At 65.9% G+C, this 12703-nt stretch overlaps 2 protein-coding genes across 2 annotated transcripts; both read right to left on the bottom strand.

Moving 5' to 3' along the window:
• Nucleotides 1–2115: 2115 nt before the first annotated feature.
• Nucleotides 2116–4492, bottom strand: LCN8 (lipocalin 8). Its single transcript, XM_047093705.1, is given in 8 exon segments — nucleotides 2116–2216; nucleotides 2315–2404; nucleotides 2486–2572; nucleotides 2575–2594; nucleotides 2879–2944; nucleotides 3433–3563; nucleotides 3610–3673; nucleotides 4383–4492. Coding segments are annotated over 8 exon segments (669 nt in total).
• A 3747-nt stretch (nucleotides 4493–8239) lies between these two features.
• On the bottom strand, nucleotides 8240–10432 carry LCN15 (lipocalin 15). The gene is made up of 6 exons (XM_047093764.1): nucleotides 10331–10432; nucleotides 9813–9952; nucleotides 9658–9728; nucleotides 9322–9432; nucleotides 8531–8632; nucleotides 8240–8274 (listed from the first exon to the last, which is right to left on the bottom strand). Exons 1-6 carry the CDS (start codon nucleotides 10430–10432, stop codon nucleotides 8240–8242), a joined length of 561 nt encoding a protein of 186 aa, XP_046949720.1.
• Nucleotides 10433–12703: the final 2271 nt, after the last annotated feature.

The following is a 12703-nucleotide window of genomic DNA, read 5'->3' as shown; positions in this document are numbered from 1 at the left end:
ACCATGACCTGAGCCGGTCAGATGCTCAACCAACCGAGCCGCCCAGGCGTCCCCGGGTCACCTTTTAGCAGCGCTCCTGTTCGTTGTGTGCAGCTCAGCCGTCCTTTTCTGTTTCCTCGTACGTCCAGCAGCGCGTGCACTTAGGACGCAGTGCGGAGGCCCTGGGCCCAGAGTCAGCCTCTGAATCCCGCTGGCTTTCGTTAGGGACTGAATCGTGTCCCCAGAAATGCAACTGTTGAAGCCTTAATCCTCACTGTGGCTGTGCCTGGAGACGGGGCCTCTGAGGGGGTGACGGGGTGGAGGGAGGTCGTGAGGGTAGGACTGGCGCCCTTCTGAGAGGAGGGAGGCAAGACACAGAGGTCTCTCCGGGGTGTGTGGGGCAGGGGCCTGGCGAGGGCACAGCCGGAAGCCCATGGGCTCCAGGCCGGAAGAGGGCTCTCAGCAGAGACCAACCCATCAGCACCCGGGTCTCGGGCTTCCAACTTCCAGATGTGTGAGACATAAACTCTTGGTGCCGCATTGTTCCCCGAGCCCCGCCGCCCCCCCTCCAGGCCCGTGGAGCTTGTGGGCGGCTGCCCGAGCCGGTGAGCCCACCGGCACGCGGACCACCTAGCACCGCGAGCTTCGGGCGGACAGATGCGTGGAAAGTCCCAGTTGTCCCCTCTAACCTGTCAGGGGCAGCTTCGAGCAACATGGGTCTGTCGGGAGCGTGGCTCGGGATTCGGTCCCGCAGGTCCCGGGCAGGCCCCCGCCTCGGGCCGGCCTCCCTCCGGGCAGGCCGTGGGGGAGGGCGCTGGACGCCTGAGCGGGGGCGGTTTCTGCTGGGGCTGAGCCGGTCCCCACCAGCCCCCCAGCACCGCTCGGCCTCACCCGTGAGGCAGCTGCTCCCTGTGAGCCTTGGTCATCCTGGGCTGAGACCTTCCCCACTTTCTCTGCCCTGGCCAGGACACCCTGTCTGCCCTGTGGTCTCAGCCCCCGCTGGTGGAAAGGAAGTGGGGCGATCAGTCAGTGTAGGACATGGGGTGACAGTGTGCATGAGGGGACCCGGACACTGAAAGGGCTGAGCTGACCACACAGGGGAGGGTGGGAGGAAGCCAGCGGGTGGACAGAAGAGCGGCCTTGACTGGAGGACTTTGGACTGCATGCCTGTGGGATCTGACTTTGGGGCAAGAGGGAGCCATGGGAGAATGTAGGCAGAAATGCAGTGTGGTGCCCTTTCATCTGAGGGACTTAACCAGCAGCTCAGCTCAAGGATGCCCGGCTCGGGGCCGCTCAGGCTCTCTGGGAGCGGGACGGTGGTGGGAGGATGGTTACGGGGCCCACGTACCCGGGCAGCCTGGCTCGTGGGCCCCGAGCAGGGCAGGGCCGGGTGAGACCCTCAGGGCGGGAAGGGGGGAGGTTCCGGGGGCTGTCACCCTGCGTCTGAGCTGCGCGGGGCCCGGGCCCCACGGGGAAGGAAACACGGGACAGACAGGGAGCCAGCCTGCCCAGAGGCGGCCCCTCAGCCCAGCCCTGTCTGGGCAAAGGTCCAGCCAGGGACGGGACCTGAGTGGTTCACACGCGCCACCGTTCACGGTGAACAAAGAACACCCAACACTTAGCTTTGCTGCTGCTTCAGGGAAGTCATGGGACACACACCCACTGCACCCACCTGTCACCCCCCGGGCCCACCTCCCCAAGAAAGACACTCAGGGCAGTGGGTTTGGCATGGGGTTTATTCAGAGCAGGTGCGAGCCACCCCCTGGGGCCAAGGCAGGCCAGGCGGGCGGGGGCTCGGACCATGCTGGCCTGGGGTCAGGGGATCCTCTAGATCAGCTCCTGAGACACAGAAGGGCAGGGCCTCAGGGCAGTGGTTGGGGCCACAGGTGGGAGCCCGTGTCTTAGCTGCATGACTGTGAGCAGCCTCCCTGGGCCTCAGTTTCTCTACCTGCAAAGCAGGGTGATAGCCCCCACCTCTCGGGGCTCAGGCAGGGGATGGGCCAGCACGGTGGGAACCTGAGACACGGGGTCTGTGTCCCCACCCGGGTGGGACGTACGGGCTCCGCCTCTCCCCTTCCCTCTCCCAGCCCTGTCGTCAGTCCCCCAGCCTCCAAGGTCCCCATCTGGCAGCGTGGATCAGAGTGACCCAGGGCCCCTGTCGGGCCGGGAGACTCGGCCTGGGGGCTCGGCGCAGCGGGGGGCGAGGCTCACCTCCTTCAGGAGCTTGGCACACCTCCCTGCGGGACAGGGGAGCGTGAGGTGCTGTGGGACTGGCGCCCGGACCCCACCCTCGGGGTCCCCAGCCCAACCCCCGCCCGGAAGGCCTGGGGCTCACCGTGCCGGGCCACCAGGTACAGCCCTACATCAGCTGTCAACTCCCGGAACCTCCAGAAGCCTGGTCCGTACTCGTCCTCGAGGCTCCGAGCTGTGGGGACACCAGGGGGCTGGGCTGGGCCTTCCCCGGGACGCGGGAGCGAGGCCAGCCCCCACCGCGGGGTGCGCTTACTAAAGTATTTGAGCACGTGGAAATCCTGGCCCTGCCAGTGCAGGGACACCCTCCGAATGGCGTCCTGCTCGTAGTCCGTGTCTGTCCGTGGGTCTCCCTGTGGCCTGGGGGGCGGGGGGAGGAGAGCCCGCGTGCACCGGGTTGGGCAGGGTCTGACTCCATCCTGTCCCCGCCCAGCACCAGACCCTCCAGCAATACCAGGCAGGGGGCCGGGGGGACCCAGCCCTTGAACGATGGCCCAGTTTGTGCTGAGAGAATGGGAGAGTCTGGGGCATGAGGAGGAGCGCAGGGAACAGCATGAGGAACAGCGCAGGAAACGGCAAGGCCGAGGAGAGCTGGCGTGCAGGGCCAGGGGGTGGTAACTGACAACAGGGCAGCGGTTCTTACCAGGAAAAGCAGGATCTCCCCAAAACATCTATTTCTGAGCCCACTATGTTTTCTGTCTCACAACTTCCTGAGCTGGAAGGGAGCAAAGGGCCCGTTAGGGAAAGGCCAGCCTGCGTTCTTTCTGCCGGGCCCATCACAGGGGTGCGGAGAGGGGAACGCGTCTTCAGAAAGGGCTCCAGCAGCAGATCCATACCCAGGAGAGCCTGGGGCAGGCTGAGGGTGGTGGAGGGGCAGAGCCGGGGCCCTGCCAGCCTCTGCCCCCCTGGGTCTGTGACCCCCAGGAGCCCTAGCACTGTTTTCTCTCTTTTCAGTTAATGGGGTTTTTTCAAAACTCTACGCTTATCTTCAGATCTAGGAGCAGATTGACTTGTGGCAGCTGTGGGAGCCTGGGGGTGCGGGGCTGGGGAAGCGGGTCAAGGTCTGGTGTTTTGGACACAGCGGGGACCGGTCCACCAAAGGGACACCGTCCAGCTCCTGCAGCTACAGCCGGTGCAGCCTGGGGCTGGCCTCACGTGCCTGTTCCTGCCGGAGCTCCCGGGAACCCGCCTGGGGCCCCTCACCTATCGTACGCAGCCTTCCCCGTCAGCTCATCTCCACTCAAGGTCAGGAACAAGGCCTCCAGCCTCTTTGGGGTCTTTAGCGCCAGGTTTTGGCTGGAGGCCACACCAGCTTCTCGCCAAAATCCTACAATCTAGACAGAGAAGCCAGAGCCCCGTCCAAGGGAGCAGAGCCCACACCACCCGGGGAAGGGTCAGGGTCAGGGTCAGGGTCAGGGAGCAGGCCCACACCACCTGGGCAGGTCTGAAAGGTCAACAAGCCCTTGTGGCAAAGCGACGGTCACCACCCTCCTGACAAGCCCCTCCGGCCCATCAGACGGCGATGCCCTGTCCTTGGGGCCAGGACGCCAGGGGCAGCGGTGGCTGGAGCCCGAAAGACAGGAGGGGGCAGCCAGCAACCGCCCCCCGCAGGAAGGGCACAGCTGGGGGAGGGGACTTCTGCCTTCAGACACCCGCCCGGAGCCCAGGACTTCCATCTGAAACTCAGAAACTGTTTTGCAAGAGAAAAGAATTCGTGTCCCCAACGTCTGTCCTCTCTGTGCCTTCTGGTGTGCTCCTGACTCAGCAGCCAACACAGACTGGCGAAGAAGCATCTAGACGGGAACCAAAGGCCCCGCGCTGGGAAAGCCTCTTCCGGGCGCCACGGGGTGTGGCGCCATGGAGGGTGGGGGCGACCCCACCGATCCGGGAGCAGGAGGTGACCACGCCGAGCCCCGGTCCCTGGAGACCCCGCAGGGCCAGCCGGCCTGCCCACAGGAAACGCTCAGGGAGGGCTCTGGCCCTGCCGGTCCCTGGGCCCTTGCTGTCACACCCCGTCTCCAGGAGAGGCTCGTGCCCTCAGCAACCTGGGTGGGCCCCGGGGCCCCCGGGGTGGCTGCTGCGGCACCGGCTGGGGGCTGGAGGGACGGAGGCGGGGCCGGCGGAGCGGACACGCAGGCCCCTCCCTGCCCGACCTGTCCACGTAAGACAGAAGAGCCACCTCGTGTAGACTGAGGTCCTGCGTGGCCGTCTCCACCCGCACTAGGACAGTGCCCAGGATGACACTCAGCAGCCCCGCGTCCATCGCCGCTCACGGAGCCTCTGCTGCCCCAGCACCTGGGTTTATATCGGGAGGGTGTTGCGCAAGCTCCCGGGACACCACGCACCTGGAGCGCGGTCCAGGCCCGGTGACACCCACGGCCCCACGGTGGGCCCGCCTGGGGTCCCCGAGAGGAGGAGGGAGGAGGCCCCCCACCCCCATGGGGCGGCTCGGGACCACAGCCCCAGGCCCGAGGGGCATGCCGGGCCCAGGCCCCACGGGCTCAGAACAGCTTTCTCTTTCTGGCTCTTTCAGATCAGCCTTGGGACAGTGAGGAAACGTCCTGACGGCCGGGTACATCCGGCCGGCGCAGCACCGAGCCGATGGGGGCCCTGCCCTCCAGGTGGGGAAATGAATGAGGGGTCCCTCTCCCCGCGGAGGTCTCCAGGGAGGAGGCACAGAGCCCCGGTGAGGGGGAGGACTCATGGGAGATTCGGTGGGGGAGGGCCGAGGCTCGGGGACCTCTGCAGACACCTTCCTATGGCCTGTGTCCTCTGCCACCGTGACAGGAACCAGGCCAGACCCCGCGCCCGTCCCCCACCGGACTCACTCAGGCCTCGGTGCACAGCCAGGTAAGACCCGGAGCCCAGAAGGCCGGCCCGAGAGCGGCCCTGTCTTGCTGACGCTGACCAGGGACACGAGCCAGGGTGGTGGGACCCAGCCCCACCTCCTCCCCATCTGGACCCCCCCAACTTCAGTTTATCCCAGTTGATGGTTTCGTGAACAGCAGCCCCGGCCCCACCAGCTGTGTGACTCGGGGCAAGGTGCGCTGCCTCGGTTTCCCCACGTGTACTGGCGACAAAGCAGAGGGACAGTGCCACGTGGCCAGGAGGGGTCTGAGGCTGCATCCTGGTTCTTGACCGGTAGGAGGGATCCTTCCCAGCTTCGGGGCCGGAAAAGCCCACCCTGGGATGGCCCCAGGCTTGGTCAGCCGAAGGGGAGGTCCCACCCACCGGGGGGACCGGCCACCTCGGGCCCCGGACACTGCCCTCCCACAGAGGCTGTCAGTTTAGGGTCAGGCAGGTGTGGAAAGGTCAAGCTAGGACGGGGCGGCCCAGGGCTGGCCGGCGCGCCTGAGACCGGGAGGGGGGTGGGGGGCATCGACACAGCGGGGGCGGCGGGGCCCCGAGGAGGCTGAGGACCGGCCGATCCGAGCCCCGGGCTGCTCCCGGCCCAGACTGACAGGAGAGGCCCCCCCAGGACGCGCTCGGCCAGGCAGGAGAGGGGGGACAGGAAGCGCGGGGGACACCGTCTGTGGATTGTCCCTCATCTGATGTGGCTGATGGCCTCCAGCTCCAGCCCGTGAGCCACGAAGCAGGACCGCCACTACCTTCCTGCCCCGCCCCCGCCCCCGCCCCTTTGAAGTGTGTTCACTGGATGCAGCTCTAGGGCGGGGGGACGGCAGCGGCCAGGGCCCCAGGGAGGCCTCTCCTGCCCCCTACGTCTCGTGGAGGCTCAGCGTGGAGCCCAGGCCCTGGAGCCCGACCCCGGGGCCCGAACCTCAGCCTGGCTCCTTGCCAGGTAAGTCACCGAGCTCTCTGTGCCTCAGTTTCCCAAACAAGGAGCGAAACAAGCTCACCGTGTGTCCGGGGATCCACTGTGGAGCATCTGGGCCGGGCCAGCGGCGAGGGCCCCGAGGGCACCAGCCATGACCGTGACCCGTCTCCAGGCCTTACTGAGGTTTGTATGACACGCCCAAGGTCAAGGTCACCCCAGCGGCAGGAGGGCGCTGTGCCTCCGGGGGTGTGCGTGCACCGCGGAGCCCCGGCTACAGGCGCCGTGAACGCGCGGGGGCCAGGCCAGTGGCGTTAGACGCTGACCGCCTACGGTGCAGCCCCTCACAGGTGCCAGACGGGCTGGAGCCTCCTGTCCCCTCAAGCCAGGAGGTGCCCAGTGGCCAGTGGCTCCTGCACGCCCGCCTCCCTGCCTCAGTTTCCCCAGGAGTTCTGGGTCAAGACGGGACTCACTGCGCCCTCCCCAGGGGCCTCTGCAAAGAGGTGAGGACCCACTAGACTGCAGAATACGTTTATTGAGCAGAAGAGGGAGGCCCAGAGATGGCCAGGAGGCAGCCACCCAAAGGCAGGGGGGCCTGGGGGGTGGGTCCAGACAGCTCAGGACGACAAGGCCGGCTGCCCCAGCTCACCCTGCAGGGACAGGAAAGGCACCGTCACCGCGTGCACCCAGTCACTCAGCAAACACTCGGGCCCCTCTCGCGGCCCCCGTCACACGTCGCCTGCCCGGCCAGGGCAAGCCAATGCCACCGCTGCTGCCCCGGAGGCCCCAGGCCGAGTCCAGCACCTTGCCGTGGCCTGGGCACCTGCCACACTCCCGGAGCCTCACTTGCTCGCTGTCAGGAGATAAGGGGCTGGCGTGGCAAGAAAGCCCCAGAACGGCCACTAAGCCGCGACGACACCCCATACTCAGCACCGGAGTGGCCCACTTGGGGCACTTTACCTTGAAAGTCAGGGTATGGCACGCAGCAGGAAGATGGGGCTCCCACGCTCCAAAGGCAGAGCCTTCCAGAAGGTGCGTGATTTGGCACAATTCCCTCCCTCCTCTCCTCCCGCCTGAAACAGCTGCACCCATGGTAGGGGCAAAGCCGGGAGGCTGGGCAGGCGTACTGCAGAACCACGGGGAGGTGAAACAGCCCGAACGCCCCCCTGGGTGCATAGCCAGGACGGCCAGGGAGAGCGGGACGACGGGCACGCAGGCTGAGGAAGAAGCACCCCCCACCACCCTCCCCTGCCAGGGCGGCCGCAGGGTGGCCTCCCACGCTGCAGGACTGTCACGTCTCACCTGTCATCTATCGTCTAACGTAGGTTCCCAAGTTTTGCACTACGAACTTGGTAAGGGGCGGCACGGGTTCCTGGTGACCCCTTTGGGGGAGGGTGTCCCCAAGAGTCCACCCGCGTCCGTGTCCCAAGGGCTCCGTGACGGCAGTGAACGAGAAGATGGCGGGCAGCGCCCACCTCATGAGACTCTCCCGGAGAGACTGAGATCCCAGGCCCAGCACCCCAGGGAGGGAGCCACACACTGTGGGGACACACAGCACACCGGACAGCGTCCCCCCAGATTCACGTCCACCCAGGACCTCAGAACGGGACCTTACTTGGAGTCTGGGTCTTTGCAGATGTGATCGGTTAAGGACCGAGACGAGACCGTCCTGGGTTGAGGGCGGGCCCCGCATCCCGTGACGGGTGTCCTCGTAAGAAGAGGGAAATTTGAACACAGACACAGAGAGGGAGGGCGGCCATGTGACAGCCGAGGCAGAGGTGGCAGGGACGGGTCTACAAGCCAAGGGACGCCAAGGACCTCCGGCACCACCAGACGCCGGGAGAGGCCAGGTTCTCCCCTGGAGCCTCCAGAAGGGGCCAGGCCTGCCGCCTCCTTGACTTTGGACCTGCGGCCTCAGAACGGCGGAGGGGATACATTTCTGTCCTTTGAAGCCACCAGTGTGTGGTGATTTGTTATGGCAGCCGTAGGAAGTCAGAGGAAGCTTCCTGGAGGAGGTAACGTGTGAGCTGAGGCCTGAACCACAAGAGTGGACGGCCAGGCCGAACAGGGGGCAGGGGGGAGTGGGGGGTGGGGCCCGCACGTGCAGAGCAGGAGGCAGGGTGACAGGCAGACAGAGGGGTGGCCAGGAGCTGCCCGGACAGGTGCCGGACAACAGGACAGAGGACGTACCCCATCTCCCTCCTACCTGGGAAGGGCCACGGTGGGTCTCCCGAGGAGTCAGGGAGCCTCTTTGTCCCCAGAGGAGCATGTGTCTGTCGGAAGGAAGACAGCGGTGAGGCTGGGCCGGCCGGGACTGCCCATGGCCTCCTGCGGCCCCTAACCCCTGGGGGCCCCGGGCCCCCAAACAGCCCCACCCTCTGAAAGACTCTCCCTTCCCAGCTGCCTGAAACCTCTTCTGCAGTGTGTGTTGTGGGGAAGGAGGGGCTGCGGGCAGGAGGGCGAGGGCCTGCCAACCTAGCGGGGAAGGGCGCTGGGGGCTGGGGACTGCGTAGACCCTGGCCCGTGTACCTGACTTGGGCAGCATGACCACCATGTCATCGGGGAGCCCCACCGTGGGGTAGAAGTCCCGGAAGGCCTTCACGGCTTGGGGACTTGCTTCCTGGGTCCGGCCTGGGGCAGAGCAGGGCCGCTGTGAGCTCTGTGGCTCACGGAGGTGGGGGGCAGGGGAGACAGAGGTCCCTTCCTTGAGAGTTGGGAGCAGGTTCGCCACCCAAGATTGCGCAGGTTGTGCACTGCACAAAAGTGCCTGCCTGGCTGAGACCCCAGTGGGGACTGGAAGCCACCCAGAGGGGTGTCCTTTCCTAATTCGCACAAGAGCGTCTGGGAGACTGGGATGGCCTGGCTGTTTCCCAGGGCCACATCCCCCTGGGCCCCACATGCCTCGGGCTCCCGAAACCAGCCTCCGGCCCTCACCCCAACCTCTGCACCTTGGGGAGCCCCTGGCCCGCTCTGCCAAGGCCCTCAGAAATTAAAGCGAAACAGGATCTCAGCCCCCGCTTAGCTCTCGGGCAGTGGGGCCGGGCAGGGGAGGGGGAGGGGGAGGGGGAGGGGGGTCCCCACCCACAGGGGGCCAGAGAGGTACCCGAGCTTCCGCCCGGGTGCCTGGGCCCCAGAGGCCCCTCGAGCCAACCTCGACCCATCCGAAGAGCTGTGGGGGCCCACCACCCCACCCCCGGTCCTCCTCGGCTTGGACTTGGGGGAGATGGCTGAGGGGAGGCCGGTCCCGAAGGGGCAGGGCCGGGGGGGGATGGGAAGGCGGGGCCTGGGTGGGGAGGAGAGGCGGGGGGGGGGGGCCTCACTATACAGCTGCACCATGGTGCTGAGTGCCCCCTCCAGCTCCTTGTAGATGTAGACCACGGCGAAGGAGCTGTAGTCGGTGTCCACGACGCGCACATCCAGGTAGCCCAAGGCTGCAGAGGAGGTAAGCCGGCCAGCCGTGGCCAAGTGCTCGGGGCCCGGGCGCTGACCCCCACCCCCATCGGCCTCCGCGTCTGGGCCCCAGGGAGGGGCGGAGGGCGGAGGGCGGAGGGCGAGGGCGCGGTCAGGAGATGGCCCCCCGGGGGGGGGGGGGGTCCGGGTCACCCCACGGAGAAGCCGCGTCAGGGGCCCCTGAAGGCGGGCGGGGCAGGACCCACCTGGGACTCTGAAGTGGCCCTGGGAGCCCACCCTCAGGTACTCGGCGTCCGCCTGGTTGCAGCCGTCAGCCCTGGGGGTGCAGGCCCGGTGTTCACTCCCGGCCGCCGGCCCGGCTCGCCCCCACCCCACCCCCACCCCGGCCCACCGCACTCACCGGGGGAACTCCATGTGGACGCTGAGGTTGCCGCCTGCCGTGGCCTTGACGACCCTGGAGGACATCAGCAGATGGCCCTTCTTGCCCAGGAAGACCTTGCAGTCGGAGACCATGGACACCACGTACCAGCGGCCTGAGAACTGTAAGGAAGCTCGGTGGCCGCCAGGCCGGACCCCCTTGCCCTGGGCCCCAGGGCCCCAAAGCCACGTGGCCACACGGGCTTGTCGGGAACCACGCGGCCGGGGGTCTCTGAGCACCTGTCTCTTGGTCCGAGCCCCTGTTCTGCCACCTACCTGGGCGGGTCGCGTGGCCTCACTTCCCCCGGCTGAGAAATGGCTCAGTAATTATCCCCACGGGGTCGTTTCAGGATGAAAGGGAGAGACGACCCCCAGGTTTGCGGGCCCAAGGCACAGAGCAGGCGCCCGTGGCCAGCAGCGGCAGCCGTCACCCCGTGGTGGAGCGTTGCCGTGGGCTCAGCCCCCACCCCACCTGTGGCACAGTGCAGCGGCCTCTGTTACCTTCTCGGCATCAAAATCGGGCTGCACCAGGACCTCGGCCCAAGCCACGGACACCCAGAGCAGCACCAGGACGCGGCCCAGGAGGACGCGCTTGGCCGCCATGTCTGCCCTCGGGCTCGGTCGGAGCCCCAGGAGGCCAGGCTTTATAGCCCGGCCCACCAGCTGGGCTCAGAAGGCACTTGGCTCTGGAAACCCCAGTCCCCTTTGTCCACTGCCTGGCAGATCCCTCAAGAGCGCCCCCCGCCCCCGCCCCCCCCAGGGGTCATTTCCTGGAGGGCCCCAGAGAGGTGAGCTCTCCCCTCTTCTGACCCCGATCTGTGCCCCAGGCCTGCCAGGCAGTCGCCGAGGACGAAGCAGAGACATCAGCCTGGCCTCCATCCACCTCCAGCCTGGCTGGGGCTCGGGACCCCCTTGGGGATGCTCCAGCCAGAGGGTCCCACTCAGGGTCTGGGCCCCCAAAGTCCTCAGTCCCTCCTCCCCACACTGCAACGGAGTCGCCATCGGCCAGGCCTCGGGGCCTCACCTAGGAGCAGAGCCTGCCCGGGCCAGCTGTGACAGAGGGGACGTCGGAGGCCTGGGTGCCCCTCACTCTAGACCCCACCGCCCCCTACCCAGCCACCAACTGGGCCTCCAGCAGCCCGTCTGGAGGGTGGAGCTGAGCCGCCAGTCTGGGTGGATTATGGTATCACAACCACCTTATCAAGGGTTGCATAAGCCTGTAGGCGTGAGCATCGCCAAGGAGGCGCCATGGGCTGGTGGGGGCTCCCCAGTGACCTCTTGTGTGCACACACGCAGAGCACCCAGAGACACTACTTGCGATCACCCTGTGTCCTCGGGGGCACAGCGCCCCGACACCTCTGATCGGGGGCAGGGGTCCCAGGGAGGGCCGACACTACTGAGTGCTTCAGAGTGGAAGGGTCCCCCCGCTGGGGTGGGTGGAGGGTGGGAGGGGGTGCTTCCGAGTGCGGCCAGGCCCCAGAGTCACTGGGCACAACACAGGAAAAGCCTTCCCATGAAAATATTTTCAAAACACACATCTGATAAAGGGCTTAAATCCTGAATGTATAAAGAACTCTCGAGACAGACGCAATGATAAGAAAAACAAACAATCCAAGTTAGAAAAAAAAAAAAAAAAACAGGCAAAAGATTTGAAAAACCACTTCACCAAAGAAAACATCAGGAGGAAAGTAAGCACGTGAAAACACGCCCATCAGTCAGGGGACAGGAAGGGGGAGCCGCTCCGAGACGCGAGACGCGCTGCGCGGCCCTCAGGTGGCAGGACCGCCTGCACATACACCCTCCTGCTGCCGCTGGGCGGGAAAAGCCAGGCGCCACCCTGGAAAACAGTGTGGCAGGTTCTCACAAAGGGAGACGGTCCTGTCCCAGGCAGTCGCGCACCTCGGCACTGACGCAAGAGAAATGAACCCGCGAACCCTCACGCGGATGTTCGGAGGGCTCTATTCACAACCACTAAAAAGCGGAGACAAGCAAATGTCTTCGTGGGTAAGTGGACAGGTGGGGTCCCTCCGTGCCGGGAGCGAATGAGAAGCCCAAACCATCCGCTCGGGTAAAGAGCTTAGACAAATCCCAGATGCATTGGCTGAGCGAGAGAAGCCTCTCCGGAAGGCCACGGACCTGACAGAGTAGGCATGTCCCCGGGGACAGAAGCTGCTCTGGTGGCAGGAACAGGGGTGGCGGGGCGGCGGAGGGCAGAGGGGCACGCGGACACTTTTGGAGCCCGGACCCTGGTGGCCATGTGCCTGCATCTGTCAAAACCCTCAGATCTGTCCCCAGAAAGTGAGCCCTACCGTACGTAAATCATACCTTGTTTAAAACACACACGCACAAGCTCCAAGATCTTCCTCAAAAACACACCCCTTGAGGGGCGCCTGGGTGGCGCAGTCGGTTAAGCGTCCGACTTCAGCCAGGACACGATCTCGCGGTCCGTGAGTTCGAGCCCCACGTCAGGCTCTGGGCTGACAGCTCAGAGCCTGGAGCCTGTTTCCGATTCTGTGTCTCCCTCTCTCTCTGCCCCTCCCCCGTTCATGCTCTGTCTCTCTCTGTCCCAAAAATAAATAAACGTTGAAAAAAAAAATTAAAAAAAAAAAAAAACACACCCCTTGGGTTGGGGGACAGGAAGGCCAAAGGAGTGCCAAGTCCCCAAGTCCCCAGGCCCCAACTCCAGAGCTCCAAGTCCCCAGGCCCCCAAGTCCCCACACCCCAAGTCCCCATGCCCCAAGTCCCCATGCCCCCAAGTCCCCAAGCCCCCAAGTCCCCAGGTCCCAAATCCCCACACCCCAAGCGCCCAAATCCCCAAGCCCCCAAGTCCCCAGGCCCCAAATCCCCACACCCCAAGTCCCCATGCCCCCAAGT

The sequence above is a fragment of the Lynx rufus genome, unplaced genomic scaffold, assembly GCF_022079265.1.
Source record: "Lynx rufus isolate CCGP_SWC_20201006 ecotype Redwood Valley unplaced genomic scaffold, mLynRuf1.p SCAF_36, whole genome shotgun sequence".
NCBI lineage: Eukaryota > Metazoa > Chordata > Mammalia > Carnivora > Felidae > Lynx > Lynx rufus.
Note: the sequence above shows the minus strand (reverse complement) of the source record. Positions and strands in the feature narration are given on the sequence as shown.